A 19613-nucleotide genomic window follows, 5' to 3' on the forward strand; every position below is an offset into this window, starting at 1 on the left:
GTGCTCTGTTTGGCCGCCCTCGAAGGACTGCCTGGTGCACTTTGTTCCGAAGTTTGTCGTTCTCTCCCTTCCTCGAAGCTTGCCATAGTAGGAAAATGCAGTTCTTTTCGGAGCGCAATTTGACCATCCACTATGCGTGTGGGAGACTTCCGGAGGCTGAAAACCAACCGTCCTTCTAGGGACGGGAGTCACACCGAAAGGGGTGGTCCGCCGGAGTCTAGAAACCAACCACACAAGTGAGAACATTTTTTTTTTTTGGTTTTCTGGCTGAATCTTCACACATAAAGAAGGCTCTAATACCAATGTAACATGCGGAAGCTCGTTGGAAGAATCGGTAACTGCAATGCTCAGAATTCAGCAATCATTCACGGCGAATATAACGCACAACATAGAAGATGATGTGTAGAAAATATAGAGGGAGAGAGGGAGAAGAGGACACAATATTGGGTCCCGAATACCCTCAGTGGGGCCCCCACCATGAATGGTGTATTTGCTTTATTAGAATGATGTAAATCTGAAAATAAACATTGGTTCTTGACTTGCACTTTTCACCTTGGCTGGAGCACTTCCCCTTGGCTGTCCTGGCCCTTGGAACGCACCTACCTTTGTGAATTATGAGATGAATGATTGAATTATGGTCTTGGGTTTTTATATCCCTTCAACCTGCTGATCGGTTTGCTCTCCAGGAGTCAGCCTGCTGCAGGAAAATTCACGACCAGATCCCATGCAATTAAATGCATAATTCCGAGAGTTTTCACACTGGCTGGGCTACGCATGCTCTGGCTGCTGTCTAGATGGCTGTCCCAGCCTGCGCATGGCTGTGGGACAGCCTCTATTGCCTGGCCGCCGTGCTGGGCAGGGCCTCTAGGCCTGTCAGCTGGCTGGCCAGGCCCCTTGGCCAGCCCGCCCAGCCCTTCTATGGGCTGGTGAGAAACACATGGGGCCTTTGTTGGCCCCTTGGGGTGGTACATGGCCTATCCCTTGCCCATTCAAGGGATGGAACATCCCCTTCTTGGGGTAGCCCTAAGGGCTGGCCCCGTCCTACATGCAAACTACATGCAATTCCTACAGACGCCTGGTGTCCGGTTGCAAACCTAACACTCAGATCATTTGACATCATTCGAGAGGGAGACTCACAGTACGGACTGGCATTGCTTCATGTGCAGGACAATGCACACCTGACCTTCTTGTTCAGATATGTCTACGACTCTACGTGGCATCTATGCTCCATATCTCTCTCTCTTGCACTCTCCTCCAGTTGGCCAGATTCAGTAGCTCCAGTCGGCCAGCACTCCCCACCTATAAATAGGTGGGTTGGCCTCTCAGTTTTGTATCTTCCCTAGTCTATCTTTTGCTCCCTCACTTATGAGACTTCTTGTGTCACTTGCTTGGGACTATATTGCTTCAGTATATTCAGCATAGTTGCTCCATCTCTCTCTCTCTCTCTCTCTCTCTCTCTCTCTTGCACTCTCTATTCAGCACACTCTAGTGCTCTTTTGCTTCCGCTCTGTGCACTCTTTCAAAAAGTAGTAAAGTAGACCAAGATTAGTCATCTCAAAGGTATGACTTAGAAGATCCATAATCATAGTAGTGCGGTCAGGGCCAGATCCAATGAGAATAAGATCATCAACATACAAAATGACAATCACAATGTGATCTTCCTCTATCAAAACATAAAGGTTACTGTCCGTAGGAGTTCTCTCAAAGGAATGAGAAAGAAAGAAAGCATCAATCTTTTGGTATCACGCCTTGGGAGCCTGTTTAAGGCCATAAAGAGTTTTTCGCAGAAGATAAAAATGGTCCTCAAAACCATTGTGGATGAAGCCAAGGGGTTGTGCAACATATATTTCCTTTTGAAGGACTTGGTTGAGAAAGGTGGACTTGACATCCATTTGAAAGATGGGCCAAGAAAAGTGGGTAGCAATGGCAAGAACAGTGCGAATAGTGGTATATCTGGCAGTTGGAGCAAAAGTCTCCTCACCTTCCTTATGGGCACAGCCCTTAGCCACCAAGCGGGCTTTATATTTGTTGAGTGAACCATCTGCAAGAAACTTCACTTTGTAAGTCCATTTGACGCCAATAACCTTCCTATGAAAAGGGCGGGGAACAAGTCCCCATGTCTGATTTCTGTTAATGGCATCCATTTCCGCCTCCATCGCAAGCCGCTACTCAAAAATTTGTAAGGCCTCCTTTGGTGTAGAAGGCTCCGCATGATGTAGCAAGGAAGTCATCAATGCAAAATTAATTGTAAGTATGCCGGCACTCTGAGTTTGTAATCTGGCAGATCTCCTCAATCCGGATGGAGCAATCCTAGACTGATAAATGGTCGGAGAAGGGACTTGAGAATCCCGCAATGTAGAGAGAAGCCACCGTGGAGGGAGAGAGGTGCCCTGCGGAGGTGGAGGAGAGGTAAGAACCAATGGTGAGGGTGGAACCAAGGAAGGAGTTGATGAAGTTGTTGGTGATTCCAAGGATCTGGTAGTCTCTGGAGTTTCATCAAAGCGCACGTCCCAAGATAATATAACTTTCTCTTTTTTGGGATCCCAAAGCCAGTGTTCACTGTAGCCGACGAAGATCATTTTGGTGGATTTGGAGTCAAACTTTGTCCGATGAGAATCGGAACATGAACATGAGCATCACATCTAAAGACATGGAAATGAGAAATTGATGGCTTTCTCCTAGAATATGCCTCCTCTGGAGTCTTTCCATTGACCGCCTTTGTGGGGGAACGGTTGATGATGTACACAGCAGTGTTAACTACTTCAATCCAAAGCTTTTGAGGAAGCTGAGAAAGAGAAAGAAGGGATCGAGCCATCTCAACCACGGTCCCGTTCTTTCGTTCTACTACCTCATTTTGCTGAGGAGTGTGGGGAGTAGAAAACTGTCTCTGTATGCCGTGATAAGTACAAAAGTTAGTGAATGCTCGAGAAGTAAACTCACCACCATTGTTGGAGCACACTTTGACAACTTTGTGGCTAGTGTCGGCCTCCACCACAGCAACCCATTCTTTGAACTTTGTAAATGTATGTGATTTCTAGGACAGGAAAAAGACCCAGACCTTCCTGGAAAAATCATCCACCAATAAGAAAAAATATCTTGCTCCTCCAGGTGTGACCGTAGTCATAGGTCCGCTCAAATCCATATGGACAAGCTGAAGAGCGGTGGAAGCCCTGAAAGAGGCCTCCTATGGAAATGAATCCCGATGTTGCTTGCTTTGAAGACAAGCTGAGCAGATGCCAGACATCCGAGGTAGTTGAGGCAAGCCTTCCACCATGTGGCGGGAGACAAGAAGATCGAGTGAAGAGAAGGAAAGATGCCCATAACGGGCATGCCAAAGAGTAGTATCCTCCTCTGTAAGAAGAGCCTGATGAGAGGCTAGAAGTTGGAACAGATAAGAATGATCAAAATGGGGTCCTCTTGAAAACTGGTGATCTTGTAAAGACCACCCTCTTGAATGCCCTGAGCAATAATCCTATGAGAATCTTTGTGAATGATCCTAAAACTTGATTATCAAAGTATAAGCCATAGCCTTTTTGGGCTATCTTAGAGACAGAAAGTAAGTTTTTGGATAACATTGGAACATAAAGGACATTCTCTAGGTACTGGGGCTTGCCTGAGGGAGTGACTAGAGGAATATTACCCATAATCAGTGTATCAACAAGTTGATTGTTAGCAAGTCGGACCTGCATAGAGATAGAGTGAGAGTCCTCCAAGATATCGTTGTTGTGAGTCATTTGAGAAGTAGCCTTGGAATCCACTATCCAGTCCTCCAGAAAGGTAGAAGTCCACACCTCAGTGGATGAGGTGCACTCTTCGACTAGAACAAAGGCCACATCTTTGTCTTTGGGTTTGGATTCTTTGTCGTTGGAGTCCTTTTGTTTTGACTTTTTCTCCTCATCTCTCTTCTTCTTAAAGCAATTGGACCGAAGATGGCCAGCCTTGCCACCGTAGTGACATTTCCTCTCCGTAGATTTGTCCTTATCTTTTCCTTTATCTTTATCCTTGGAGCCTGAGGCAGACTCCTCCTTGGATTTGTCGCCGTGGGTATTACCTCCTTTGGGTTGCCACTTGGGCTTCCCTTTGGTTGAAAAAGCTGACTTAGTAGGAGAAGAGTTAGAGATCTTCATGAGATCGAGTGATGGGTGGTCAGATATACGCAAGAGGAATGTGTACAGTGTTTTGGTGTCCTCTTGCAAGGACACTATGTTTTTGCGTGCCATTGATGTATCTATGCCTGGCACAATGGTGACACAGAGTTTATATAGTCACACCTGCGAGAGGCTATCATGGAGGTAGGCCCACAAAACATAGTGTAGGTGGTCACTGACAACGGTATCAATTGTGTCTCTATGGGACGGATGCTAGAGGATGAGTTCTTGTGCAGATTGTATGGGCTCCATGTGCATCCCATAGCTTAGACTTGCTCATTGAAGATCTTGCAAAGATTGGGTGGATTGCGGACATCTTTGACACTGTGTGTAGCTTGGTGAAGTTTGTTACCAAGAGGCCCAAGGTCTTGGCAATGTATCGTGACAATAGTGACCTTGAGCTTTTGAAGCCCTCACAAACCAGGTTTGCATACATGTTCATGTGGTTGAGAGGGTCATAGTTGTTACGAGGCGCACCTCTAACAGTTCGAGGCATACGATTGCCTGATCGAGGCGTCCACGATTTTTTTTTTTTGGTTGGTTTGGGTCTTTAGACGGGGGCTTTAAGGGCCCAAGGCAGCCCCTCTCACACACACTCTCTCTCCCTCTCTCATACATTCTCTCGCTCCCTCCCTTAAGCCTTTCTCAAGACCCAAAGTTCAAAGTTCAAATTTCAAACATACTAGGATGATGATGTTTTTTATACGCACTATTGGAGCTATCTCTATACTCTACCAGTTCATTTTAGTTCATTTCATTTTACTTTGTACCCTTGAATCTTGAATCTTGATGATGTATCCAGATGATGAGGATGGACTATTTTGGTCTCATAGGTCATTTTGGCCTTTTGCAGACGTTTAATACAGCTTTCTTTCTTTCACACACACACACTCTCTCTCCCTCTCTCATACACACCCTCTCTCTCCCTCCCTCAAGGCTCATACATACACACTCTAGTCTCTCTCTCTCTCTCTCTCTCTCTCTCTCTCAACTTTCACTATATATATATATATATATATATCGCAAAGTGATGCAAGAAGGTTGATGGAAGGAGGTAGAGGCTTTGGTGAGTGCTCTTCAACCAATCTACAGTGTTCTTCGCATCACTAACATGGAGGGCATCACCCTTGGACTCTTGTATGAGTTCATGGACTGGATTGATCATTGGAGAGGCTCTTAACCGATGCACTCTCTTGACAAATGAGAGGTACTCAACATGCCAAGTTCCAAGTTCCAACTAGTTGTCTTCTTGTTGTAACTTGTATTTTAGGCTTTAGCTAAGAGCTTTGATCATTCATGACTAATTTTCAGGGTTGAGGACATTTGACAGGTTTGGAACGAGTGGTGGGATTGGTTCCATAGACCAATCCACGATGTTACCCACATATTGCACCCTCTCTGGCGGAGTGAGGAGTAGTATGGTAATGAAGAGTTGGAAGACGGACGGCAGGATTACATTCAAAAATGGACAGGAGGCGACGTGGAACTCATGAGATGCTTGGAGGATGAGCGGCTAGTGTACAGAAATGCCAACAACACGCATTTGGGTAAGGGACTTTCCAATAGGGTTAGGGAAGCCTTGGGATTAGGGAAAGCACGCTTGAATGGGTGGCCAAGGTTCAATCCAAGGTTATTGACTATTTATGACTGGAGTGTTATTTATAGTAGCAATAAGCACTATATAAGTGAGTCTTGGGTTATTATCGATTCATGGTGGACTAGACTTGGACCAAGAGGCTTACTCTTGCCATGGACGTGGTGGATCACAGGCGATCTTGTCGAGGGTCCCTTAGGATAGGCTCTGGTGGTATGGGACGCCGGTGCTCAATATTAATAAATCCAAGGTTATTGGCTATTTATGACTGGAATGTTATTTATAGCAGCAATAAGCACTATATAAGTGAGTCTTGGGTTATTATTGGTTCATGGTGGGCTAGACTTGGACCAAGAGGCTTATTCTTGCCATGGACATGGCGGATCATAGGTGATCTTGTCGAGGATCCCTTAGGACAGGCTCTGGTGGTATGGGGACGCCAGTGCTAACTGGCTTGGCTTGTGGGAGTGGAACCTTAGCTCTTGGCTGAACACCCCCTCATCCACAGAACCATCATTCATCTTTTGTTAATATGTGATTGAATGTTTTATTGCTAAATTTTATGTAATACATACAATTGATTGGCATTTTCCTTTCGGTTGCAATAGCTGCTAGGAGCACTTACTTGATTGATACAGGATGTCTTTTTGTCAGGGCTGAAGGATCTACAGCCAGACCTTTGTATAACAGCTGCATACGGAAATATCTTGCCAAAGAGGTTCTTGGAGATTCCAACCCATGGTAAGAGTATGGTCTTCTTATGGGCAACTACGCATGTAAACTGTGTGCTTTATCCTTCAATCTGCCATAACAGTTGATATAATTCTTGTGTGGAATGGTCTCTTTGATGTGAAAAGGTAGTGAGTACTTTATGGACAGATATAAAGGACGCTTACGTGTATATGGGTACCATGTGCATAAATGTAGAGGACAATTTATTTTCTTGTCTTCTTGCAGAACATAACACTATGCGCAATCGATCACCAGTGCTTGCTGTGCTGTGAGTGCTTTATACAGTGCACTAGAGATTGAAGGTTACTTGTTATGTATTTATGGGATACTCTAAGGGGAATTACCAGGATTGTCAAGTGTAGAGGGCTAAGCTAGGGACTGAGGTGGACAATGTGTCAGTCGAGTGCAGAGGGACAGGTCCAAGGCATCAAAGACATTGTAAAATTGGTAATGTTCGAAGACTAAGGTTTACACTGGCCAATGGGAGCTGCTGGGTTAGGCAAGCATTAGGGCAGGCTGCCAATCATTGCAACATGGCCATTTCTTGTCTTGTTACAAAGCAGAATGTTATGCTCAATTGATCACTATTGTTTTCTGTGCCATGAGTGCTTTATACAGTGCACCAGATATCGAAGATGTGTGGTGTTACACTGTACATGTCCTGTGTTCGGGGATACTCGGGGAGGATATGGAGATTGATCATTGGGAAGTGTAGATGGCTACGTTAGGAGCTGAGGTGTCCATTTGTTTAGAGAAGTGCCAAGACATCAAATAAAACATGAAAATGTTTAATATATAAGGGGTGTGAAGACTAAGCTTCACATTAGCCAATTGCAGCCACTGGGTGGGCAGCGAGGGGGATTCGATCTATTTATGAGGCTAGAAGCCTAAAGAAAAATTACTAAAATAGACTTGAAGAAGATACGGATCATGCTAGAGCAAGCCATGGCTAGGAGGTGCAAGAAAGGGATCTAGGCAAAGCTTTGATACCACTGCAAGAGGGAAAGCTGCAAAGAAAAGAAATCTGCACATGGAGTACACACATGTGCAATCTCATATGGGAGGAGGACACCATGGAAGCTTGCAAGAAGTAGGAAGATGTGTAATCTAGATTAGTAAATGATTGATACCTCATTAGGCTCAATAGTTGAGCCCTCATTACACACTACATTATTGTGTCCAGCCTTTTATACTTGAGCCCTCATTACACACTACATTATTGTATCCACCCTTGCGGCCTTGGTCCTTAGCTCTATGTCCACATCCATTATTAATGTACCATGGCCTTTGGCCCATGTAAGTATATACTAATCAAGAGTAAACACGTTACAAGAGGTGAACGAAAGAAGTAGCCCTCTCCATTTTTGTGAATTTGTATTTTCTATGAAGCAAGCAACACAAATTTAGAGGATGATGTGAATATCAAAAACTGACGGCTCGCTGAAGCTTCCGCTCCCCCCTGCTCGCGCTGCAGCCTGCACGCACTCCCCTCTCCCCGCCCTCGCGACTGTTCCCCCCGCCTGCCCTGTTTTTTGCCGCCCTCGCGTTTGCTCCCCCCCCCCCCCCCCCCCCGCCTGGTCTTCTTGCGCCCCCCGCTCCAGCTCTGTAGCGCCCGCCCCCCTGCTCCTCTCTTTCGCGCCCCCCTGATTCTCCCCTTCTTCAGCGACCCACCCCCTCCGCTAGCCTCCGCCCTCTCTCCCCCCCACGCCCTTTCGCGTTGCCTCCACCCCCCGCCTGCTTTTTCGCCGCCGCCTTACGCCCCTCCCCTTCTTTCTGTGTTTTTCCGCCCCCTCTGTTTTTCTCTGCCTTCCGCCTTTTCCCCTCCGCCTTTTGTGCAGCTCGGTTCTTGCAGGACTCTCCGCATTCGCTTCGCCTTCGACCTAGCTTCAGACACTGATGGAGGCTCCTCCTGCCCCACCTCAGAGGGAAGCCCCCTCGCCCGCCCCTGAGGATACCCCCATCAGGCTTTCTCTTTCGCCAGAAGAGGAAGCGAGCCTCGCCGCAGAGGTGGAACACCTCCAGGCACATTCCACCATCTGCCGTATAGTCGGCACTCGCCCTAGCAGAGGGGAGATCCGGGATCTTCTCCAGGCCCGCCTTCTTGCAGATGTGGGCAAGATTCTGGACGTTCAGTTACTGGGCCGTGGACACTACCAGATTGAGTTCAAGACAGCCCAGAGCGTGGCATAGGTCCTAGCCATGAGTCCCCTTGACATCAGGGGCGCTCGGGCATTCTTCAGACCTTGGCAGCATGGTTTTGACCTAGCAGCAGCGGCCGAGCAGGGAGAGCGCCTATTCCATGTTACAGTTTGCTTCCCTGGACTCCGCCGCTAGTACCTTCCGCTCCTTTCTAGGCTAGGAGCATTGGTGGGCTCGATGCTTGAGACTGGCCCCACAACAGCTTCAGTGGTGGCTAGAGCAGCTGGGCTACCTTCGGTCAGAGTTTTGGTTCCTGACATCTCCTCCCTTCCAAAGGTCATTCAGCTACCTAGGATGGGGGGGGATGGATTGATCAGAGAGTGGAGTTTTCGGGGCTCCCGAACCAGTGTTTTATATGCAGGTAGGTCCAGGAGACCCCGACCTTCACCGCAGCAGCAGGCCCCCGATGGCCCGCCCACAGATGCGGCTCGGCAGGCAGCCTCCGAGACACCTGCTCAGCCCACAGAGACCTCGGAGTGGCAGCCTGGACAGGGGCGCCGTAGAGGGAGACAGCCACAGCAGCACGCCCAGAGACCGATGCAGCAGCAGCCGCAGTCTCAGCATCACTGGGTTCCCCTGAGGAACTTTGCTCCCCTCCAAGAGGAGACCCCAGCGCCGACTGAGGACCAGGAGATGCCAGCACCCCCTCCTTCGCCCCCACCCCCCCTCCCCCGTCTCCCCCTCCCGCCTCGCTTCCACCTTCGCCTCCTCCCGTTCCCGCTCCGGTTTTGGCAGCGGCTCCTTCTCCACCCCCTTCTTCCCCCCCTCCTCCCCCTCCGCTCGCCTCAGCTCCCCGAGAGGCCCTGGCAGTTCCCTGGCGCTCACCTGGAGTCCGGCGGGCACTGAGCACCGACCTTGCTCGAGCACCGCAGAGGAGACTTACCATGCCGATTCGGGCTTCACGGATATCCTCTATCCGCAGTCGACTGAGTTGTCTCGACACTAGACAACGCTCGGAGGCTTTTGACTACTCCTTCACACGGCTTTTTGTAGCGAGGGCCCCCATGAGCCAGCACCCATCAGAGTTCATGTAGTGATACCTCCGGCCCGAGGGGAGGAGGCACTTGATTCAGCGGTGGCCTTCTCCTTCCCTCTCTGTGGCCCTAGCGACCGGGAGTGGACTCTGGATCTCGCTCTTAGCATTTTGAAGACTCAGGCAGTTGAGTTTTCTCACCATGTGAGCGATCTGGAGGTGATAGACCTGATAGGCCGACTCTGGGAGTTGGCTCATTTTTTCTTTGATACCGGGAGTGGATGCCTCCGGAATTCGACATTTGGTGGTTCGCAAAGTGGCAGACTTAGCACGCGACCCTGGTTATGTATGCATACACGAGGTTGCTCTCTCTGAGCGGGAGGCAGTCGCCATGGGACACAGCCATTGGCGCCTGATCCGAGATTCTTGCAGCACACCGGGTGGGCAGATTCGTAGCCGCTCGGATGGGGACTATTCTCCATCCAAGCCGCTTGCGAAGGCCCGCCGTACGGGCTGAGACAGCCTCCACCTTTCAGCGGAGCCAGCCACAGAGGCTCGGGATGCTTGCAGACAGACTGTGTGGGTCCATGTGCAGAGGAGGGTCACAGATCGTATGCGCACAGTTTTGGGTGAGCCCCTTTCAGAGGATGAGCTTGTTGATTCTTTGAGGGTCCTTCCGCGTCATAGTTGCCCTGAGGAGGACGGATTGACGCCTGCCTTTTTTATGCGCTATTGGGACCTTTTGGGGCCAGGCCTCCGCAGGGGCTTTCAGTATGTTTTGGACACTGGGGTGATGCCACAGAGCTTTTCAGAGGGCTCGATCTTTCTTATCCCCAAGGGGGAGGGAGTGTCAGATGATATTCGGCATTGGAGACCTATTACGATCCTCAATACTGTCTACAAGGTCTTAGCAAAGGCCTTGAGTTTGAGGATCCAGCCCTTCCTTGGGGAGTTGATTCATGCTTCGTCAAGGAGCACAGTATCCTTGACAACATTTTCACCTTCTGGGAGACGACGGCCCAAGCTAGATTTGTCGGTGAGGACCTGGTCGTGATGCTTCTCGATTTTGAGAAGGCATACGATAGAGTCGATTGGGGTTTCTTAGAGGGCACTATGCTTCGCCTGGGCTTTGAGCTAGTTTGGATTCGAGGAGTGGCGGCTCTATATTCCACAGCTCGTAGCCAGGTGCTGATGGCAGGAGGACAGGGGCCGAGTTTTGAGTTGACCAGATCAGTCCATCAAGGGTGTCCTCTCGCCCCGTTTCTTTTTCTCTTCTTTGCTGAGTTAAGAGCATGTATCTGACGGCAGAGGAGGTGGGTTTGAGAGGACTCCAGCTACCAGTCCGGGGTGAGGACCTGCTCGATATGCTGAGTTTGCTGATGACACGGGTTTGTTTTTGCATGGCCAGGAGGCCAATCTTCAGAGGGCAGAGCAGTCGCTTCAGGTTTTTAGTGCAGCTTCGGGAGCATTGATCAATTGGTGCAAGACAGTGGCCTTTTGGATCAGTAGCGCTCCCACTCCGGCATGGAGCCCAGACCCGGGTTTTAGATGGATTCCTCCTGGCATAGCAGTGCGGTATTTGGGATGCCAGATTGGACTAGATTTGTCACCTGAGCAGCACATCGCCCCGCTTCTTCTGAGCATTAAGAAGAAGCTTTTGTATTGGAGTACAGCTCGGCTATCCTTGGTTGGGAGAGTGGTGGTGGCAAATCATGTGCTTTTAGCGACCATGTGGTACATCACATCTTGCTGGATCTTCTCGAGCTCTTGCATCAGCCAGGTACAGAGGCTGATCAGGAACTTTCTTTGGTCTGGGCGGGATGGTCAGCAAGCCCGGGCTAAGGTTGCTTGGGCAGTTATTACTCTTCCGCTGGCCCAGGGGGGCTTGGGCATTATAGATCCAGTTGATCAGAGTAGAGCCTTATTGGGGAAGCTTATTGTTCGGGGGCTGCTTCCAGGCGCTGAGCCTTGGAAAGAGCTTCTTTTTCAGCGACTGCAGGCTAGGGCTCCCCCAGCAGGGGGCACTTGGGCACCAGAGATACGATGGATCTTCATTGAGATGAGGAGGACAGGCCTCAGTAGAGGATGGGAGGACAGATTTGCCTTGAGCATCCTGCGAGCTTGGGAGTTGCTGAGACCGGGGCTCTCTCAGAGACCACCTTCTTGTGATGAGGAGTGGGCCAGACAGTCGCTCATTTGGAGCCCAGTGGTACGCACAGAGCAGGGTCGTATGCTGGGTTCTCGGCCTCGTCTAGCTTGGGGACCATTGGCGGCAGGCCCAGCACGTAGTTTTGGAGACTGGCAGGCCTTCTGCAGTCTCCCAGAGGAGATCCAGGTGGAGAGGCTGAGTCACTTCAGAGGGGGGCTGATTATGAGGGATGACATTCAGGAGGCACTCACAGAGCAGTGGTTCACGCCTCTCGAGCCAGTGGCCCCACGGTGGATGGGAGCCTTTACACAGTTGGAGATCCTGATTGCTGTCAGAGCTTGCACTGAGGATGGTAGATGCCTCTACTATGAGATCCAGGATGAGGGCAGACTTCAGAGAGAGGAGGCGGAGTCGCCTTTGGTTGCAGAGTGCATCTTTCAGAGGATACGAGTAGTGGCCGCCGCTTCCCGGAAGTGGCATATTGATCCAGACCCTGTAGATGTGGACTCTGATTGGCGCATATGGGCATATCGTTGGCCCGGCTCCAGTGGGACCCTGGCGAGTACGAGTGGCATGATCCTTATGCATCCCCCGAGGCCACAGAGATCACCTTTTTCCAGTACACTGTTCGGTTGGGGAGACATATTTTGACTGCGAGGAGGATGGTCTCTCCAACTGCATCGGAGCATTGGCGGCTACAGGGACTCTCACAGGAGTTCCTGGAGGATTTTTAGACCAGGCTTTGGGCTAGTCGACAGGCACGCAGGATCTTGACTTTCCAGTGGCTGGTCGCCCACAGGGGCTCTGCAGTTGGCACCTGGCTTGTCTACAGTGGTCTTCCGGCGGCCTGCGTCCGATGCGGCCACCCTTTGGAGACACAGAGACACTGCCTATGGGACTGTCCTCAGGCGCAGCAGATTTGGCTGCGGATGCTGCGCATTCTGGCCCCCCTCTCTCCAGAGGGCATGTATACGTGGCGTGCCGCTGCTTGGTCGACTTCGTCAGGGCCTGCTCTGGGATATGAGACGGAGCAAGATAGCCAGGCCATCAGATTCATTAGGGGCCAGCCTCGCCTTGTTCCTTTACCGGATTTCTCGTCCGCCGGCTGGACACAGGAGAGGGATCTACGATGGGAGCTCCTCAGGAGCCTCACCATCTGGTTCACCTGGAGAGCCCGGTGTTTCAGGGCCTTTGAGGGGAGACTGGAGCCACCAGCAGAAGAGACTGTTCGGGGGATTTGGCAGGAGTTGATCCACACCCTGCGAGGACAGTATGACCGCATCCGGGGCGACTCGGATGAGGCGATCTTGCGGCGCCAGGCCTTTCACACCACTTGGCGCAGCGGCCCCTTCTATACCCTACACGCGGGTTCCCCCCGCTGGCACTACAGGCCACCTGTTTGGCTTTTCCCCCCTCCTATTGTACGATATAGCCCCTCAGTTCTTTGTACTGATATTGGTACTTTTTTGCACCTAGGGAGAGTCTCCCTAGCTGCCTTGATTGGATCTCTGCTTTGTTTTCTTATGAGCAGGAGAGGGTCTTTTGTAGCCCAACGGGCGTTTTTTATATCACTAATGAAAGGATCTTTTCTCGAAAAAAAAATAAATTTAGAGGATGATTTAAGGGTATAGCAAGCCAAGTACGTAACTGATGTGACCCTAATCATTACTTGCCTTTGATTTAACCCTTTATTAGGATAAGTCTTTCTTTTGGAGGAGCTGCTTATGGTGTATATATGCATGTAGTCCAGATTGTCCATCTCACACAAGCTAAAGTTTCAGCTTCCCTTGTTTTTCAAGGAGCTGTTTGTGGAGTATATATGCCCAAATCACCACGCAGTCCGTATTGGACACCTTGCACTTTAATAATTTATTGCCTTCTGATTGAACCCTTTGTAAGGATACGTTCTAAAGAGTTTGAGGAAGCTCCAATTGTGGTACAACTACACAATAATGTCCAAGGATATAAACCTCCATATTTCAGTGGAGAAGAAAAGGATTCATCATTATAAGTTCCACACACACACGCATGGGAGAGTTGACCTCTCACGTGCCTCCGGTGGGACCCGGGCGAGTGAACTTGGCATGATCCCGCTTATTGGGAGGAGACTCTCGATGCCCCCTTCTTTGTGTATATAGTTTGGCTAGGTCGCAGGATTCAGATGCCAGAGATTGATGCAGCAGTAGTACATTGGTAGTGACAGGGCCTCTCACAGCGCTTCCTCTCAGATTTTTGGAAGAGCCTCTAGGACAGTTTTCAGCCTCGAAAGATCACCCTCTTTCTCTGGCTGATGGCATACAGGAGCTTGGCGGTGGGCACGTGGTTGGCCATTGGAGGTCGACCAGCAGCTTGCACGAGGTGCGGCCACCCTCAGGAGTCTTAGCGACATTGTCTTTGGGATTGCCCAGGTTTGGCAGCGTATTCTCTGCATCTTCACGATAGATAGGGCCTCAACCGGGATCATTACTTGGGGCATTGTCCCTTGGGTCACAGAGGCTGAGGTTGTGACTCGTGAGGGATTATCAGGAGGATGGTGGGGGGCTTGCCCTTCAAGTTTCTCACCTCTGCATTTCGGCAGTACTAGCCAGTCACAGTCCCATCTACAGACCACTAGAGACCGGGCTCATGTTAGAGATGGGAGATTTGCAGTAGCATTGCAGCCTGGCACATATGGCGAGCTAGATGCAGTGAAGCCATTGAGGGTACCCACACTCCGCCTGTGGAGTCCATCGGGAGCATTTGGCTCGACATCATTCATACCCTCCGCAGTCACTGGGGGAAGTTGTAGGGTGGCTCTGATCGCATGCAAAAGCGGCGGGAAGCTTTCTTGAGGCTCTGGCGGCCTGGCCCTTTTCTCATGGACAGATGGGGTGATCCCACTTGGCATTACAGACCACCTGTGTGGTTACTCCCCCCGTCCTCTGGATGAGATAGCCTTCTCCTCATAGAGCGGCCAGCCGGAGGGGAAGTGCATCTTTCTCCACCCCTTTTGATTATTTGATCCCTGCCCTGTACATGAGGCTAGGTTGTATCTAGTCCTTCGTGGTTGTATTCAGCCGTTGTTTTTCATTAACTAATAGAAGGATCTATTTCTTAAAAAAAAAAAGTTCCACACACACACACACACACACACACCACCCTTTCTTTTTATATCCCCTTCCTGCACTCTGTTTAACCAAATGAGCAAGAAAGAGCTTGGAAAGCCTTGAATCATTCTCAACCAATACTTTCAAAGTCCTTTCTTTTTGGGTTAACAGCTCTCCAAGGTCTTTGGAAGAAGCAAGCTTCGTTCTCCTTTACACCCTAATCATGGCAAGCATTTCATGAATACAGACCCTAGTGGTCTTCATGGTCATGATATGCCAGGTGCGTCATGAAACGTGTTTCAAAAATGTTTTGTACTATTGGGGGGATGAAAGTGCTTGAAAAATCCCTGAAACATCATAAAATCCCTGATATATGTTCCCCAGGGAAAAAAATCCCTGTTATATGCGAAATTTGACCATTTTTAACTATGAGAATCAAGCATTTTTCATTGTGAAACCTGATTCCTGATTTTTGATTGTTACAATTAGAGAGTCTAGAGCTTTAACTTTCACTATATAGTGTCTCTGAGGTGGGGTTTCTTTGTTTTCTTTATGTGAGGCAGGTTGCTATTTGATAGCTACCCCATTTTTTTTTTCCAGAGGAACTGATAAAAAGATAGGAAACATATGAAACGTTTTCAAAAAAGCTGCTGCACTCTTTTCCCAGAGTATGAAATGCATTTCGTTGTTACTATGTCCATAATGTTTTGCAACTTTTCTGTAGCACCTCCTGCCGCTTTTCTCTGAGGCAGAATGCTTAAACAGGTTCACTAGCATCAGGTTGCCATGGGCTGTTCTACCTCGTTTCTGTGGGAGAAGTAGAATTAGGGTTAGGTTAATTCATGTGGGAGACATACACAGAGAGAACAAGGGAGAGAGAGAGAGAGAGTTGTGGGAGACATACACAGAGAGAACAAGGGAGAGAGAGAGAGAGAGTTGTGGGGATAAGTCAACTCATGGGAATGAGTGTGTGACTCCCCTATCACACATGTAAATTGCACTAGTACACATAGTGCACTTAGTACATTAAAAGTACTAAGTGTACTATGTACTATAACTTATGGGCTTGTACACACTATAAGGGTGGGCATAACGCCTTTACCCCAACAACCTCCCACTTAAAGGCAAAGTGCCCTTAAGTAAAGGAAAAGAAAAAATCAGCATGTACATGATAATATACAAGGCCATATCAAGGCTGAAACTGGCCTCATCCAATGCCCATCAAGTGTCTGCAATGAGCAAACCGCTCCGGAGGCAAACTCTTTGTCAACAGATCAGCCGGGTTGTCATCCGTATGAATCTTAACAAGCTGAATTTGCTTGTTCTCTATCTCCTCTCTGATGAAGTGATACTTCACATCCACATGCTTCGTCTTTGCATGAAAGACAGGGTTCTTTGCCAACTGGATGGCACTCTGACTGTCACAATGCAACAATGGAATATCCCCTGTATAACCCAAATCAACCACTAACCGAGATAGCCATAATGCCTCCTTGCAAGCCTCTGTGGCTGCAATATACTCGGCCTCTGTAGTAGATAAGGCTGTGCACTTCTGCATCCTGGATATCCATGACACAGCACCTTCTGTGAATGTAAACACATAACCGGTAGTAGACTTCCGGTTATCTGGATGACCGGCATAATCCGAATCCGTGTAACCATGCACTCATGCATCCTGTTTGCCAAAACATATGCACATATCCTGTGTGCCCTTCAGGTATCTCATGACACCTTTCACTGCTTCCCAATGCTTCTTGCCAGGGTTGGCCATGTATCTAGAAACCACTCCCACTGCAAATGCAATGTCCGGCCTAGTAGCAACCATGGCATACATGAGACTGCCACAAGCTGAAGCATACGGAATCTTGGCCATATCAACCCTGCCACTATCTGACTGTGGGCTGTCCATAGCACTGAGTTTCACATATGGAGGCAAAGGAGTACTAGTCTTCTTCCCCCCATCCATATTGAACCTCTGCAAGACTTTGCCAATGTATTCCTTCTGAGACAAATACAACACATGTTGATTTCTGTCCCGAAGTATCCGCATACCCAAAATGTGATTTGCATCACCCAAATCCTTCATATCAAAGGTTTGATGCAGCCTCTGCTTCAAGGCATCCATCTCCTTACGAGATTTCCCGGCAATCAACATATCATCAACATACAAGATGAGGATCAATAGACTGCCATCCAAAGCTTTCTTGGTGTAAAAGCAGTGATCTATGTCACTTCTCCTGAATTTCTGAGACTTCATGAATGTATCAAATTTATGATACCATTCTCTTGGTGCCTGTTTGAGCCCATAAAGACTCTTTTTCAGCTTGCATACAAGCTTCTCCTTTCCACTTACTGCATAACCCTCTGGCTGCTGCATATATATCTCCTCATGGAGATCACCGTGAAGAAAAGCAGTCTTCACATCCATCTGAATCAAGTCCAGATCATCATGCGCAACCAAAGCCAACATAGCTCTAAGTGTGGTCATTTTGACCACTGGAGAGAAGATCTCCTCAAAGTCCACACCATATTCCTGCTTGAAGCCCTTAGCCACTAACCTGGCTTTGTATCTTGGCTTTGCATCTGGTGCAACTTTGAGCCTGTATACCCATTTGCATGGCAAAACCTTCTTGCCTGCAGGCAAATTTCATGGCACGCTCCCATAGAGCCTTGTCTGCCCTCTGTAAAGCCTCTTTATAACATGAGGGCTCCCCACAGTCAGTGAGCATCAAGTAGTCAACCCCTGGAACAAACCTGTCAGGGGCTCTGGAGGGTCTTGTGGACCTCCGTACCCAATGACCATCATTTGCAGGTTGCTGTCCAGCCTGCATATCACCCATTGGTGGCTCCTGTTCCATGCCATAAGGCTGAAAAATCATGCCCGGTATCTCCTCTAACTGTGGTATATCCATAGGGATATCTTCTGCCATCTCTGGCTGTCCATTTGGACCATTTTCAGCACCATTTAAGGGCTGGTTTTGCTGCTGTAATGGCTGATTTACAGCCCTTTGTTGCTGTCCATGATGTCCATCATCATCAAAGATGACTCTGCCAGGCTCCTGTTGCCTTGCAGGCTCCTTATACATGCATGTTTCATAAAAAATGACATCATTGCTGCGTATGATCTTTCTATTCATGGGATCCCAAAGTCTATACCCCATTTCACCTCTGTCACCATATCCTAGGAATATGCATTTGTGAGACTTAGGATCAAGTTTGGTGCGCATTTCCCTGCGTATGTGCACGTACGCAACGCAACCAAACACTCTCAAGTGCTTGTATGACGGAGGCTTCCCTGTCCATACTTCCTCTGGCACTTTCCCACCAAGCCTTGTGTTAGGTGACCTGTTTATAAGGTGAACGGCTGTCATAACAGCTTCAGCCCAAAAACCATGAGGTAATGCAGCATGTGACAACATAGAACGGACCTTCTCCTGAAGGGTCCTGTTCATCCTCTCTGCTGTCCCGTTTTGTGGAGGATCATAAGGAGTAGAGAGCTCCCTCTTGATGCCTTTAGCATCACAAAAGTCCTGAAACTGTTTGGACATATACTCTCCACCATTGTCGGAACGCAAAGCCTTTAGTGTTTTGCCAGTTTGATCCTCAACAAGAGCAACAAACTTCTCAAACACTGAAAATGTATCACTCTTCAAACGAAGAGGATAGACCCACACCTTATGTGTGGCATCATCTATAAAAAACACAAAATATTTTGTCCCTCCCAAAGAAAGCTGAGGCATCTCACATACATCTGTATGCACAAGCTCTAACTGAGCATCTTTCTGTCCAAGAGTTTTCTTGTGGGGGCACTGTAGTTGCCTACCATATATACAATGCTCACAAAACTGAAAACTTGAAAACTTTAGAGAAGGCAAGTAACCCAAACGAGACAATTGCTCCATTCCTTTTGACACTCATGTGTCCCAACCGGCTATGCCACATAGAGATTTCCGGCAGCTCGGTTGCATTTACATTAGCATGGTGACAAACACCTGCATGCATGAAATAAAGAGTGTCCACCTTAGAGCCTCTGGCAACAACCAGTGAGCCCTTACTAATCTTCCACTTTCCACGACCAAATGTGGTAACATAATCAGCATCATCAAGCTGTCCAGTAGAAAGCAGATTCTTCTTGATCTCAGGCACATGCCTGACATCATGGAGCATAAGCTGTGAGCCATCTGAAAACACAAGCCTCACATCACCTCTGCCAAGAATCTTGCATGCATGGTTATCACCCAAATAAACCACTCCTTCATTGCCAGCAGTATACCTGACAAACAAGTCTCTGCAACCTGTGACATGAAAGGAGGCACCTGAATCAATGATCCATCAGTGCATACCATGACCACCTGTAAGAAGTGAATGGACATCAAGTGAAGACGTAAATAGGACCTCATCCTCACTGCCACCTGCATGTGACACATTGATTTCTTCAATCTTGACTCCACTTTTGCCCTTTGGCTTTACATCTTTGGCTTCATCTTTCTCTTTGTCTTTGCCTTTTCCCTTTTCTTTTTGATCATTTTTCCATTTGTAGCATTGCTTTTTAATGTGTCCCTTCTTGCCACAATAATGGCATTCCAAATCCTTTTTGGAGTGAGACTTGCTCCTTCCCCTTTCTTGGCTTTTCCCCCTTTGCTGGGATCTCCCACGTGCATTCATTGCATTGGACTTTCCAACAGAGTTGTTTTTCCTGTTCATCTCTTCTTGAAGAAGAGCACCCTCAACA

General features: G+C 48.5%; 1 protein-coding gene across 1 annotated transcript in view; it reads left to right on the top strand.

Moving 5' to 3' along the window:
- The window catches only part of PDE194 (formyltransferase), a 74070-nt gene that overhangs the window by 32307 nt on the left and 22150 nt on the right, over positions 1-19613 (top strand). The window contains exon 4 of the mRNA XM_086772166.1: positions 6381-6483. Coding sequence (XP_086628292.1) covers positions 6381-6483 — 103 coding nt within the window. The remainder of the gene's footprint in view (positions 1-6380; positions 6484-19613) is intronic.

Source organism: Cibotium barometz, chromosome 32, assembly GCF_041138505.1.
Source record: "Cibotium barometz isolate CiBa-2024 chromosome 32, ASM4113850v1, whole genome shotgun sequence".
In the NCBI taxonomy this organism is placed as follows: domain Eukaryota; kingdom Viridiplantae; phylum Streptophyta; class Polypodiopsida; order Cyatheales; family Cibotiaceae; genus Cibotium; species Cibotium barometz.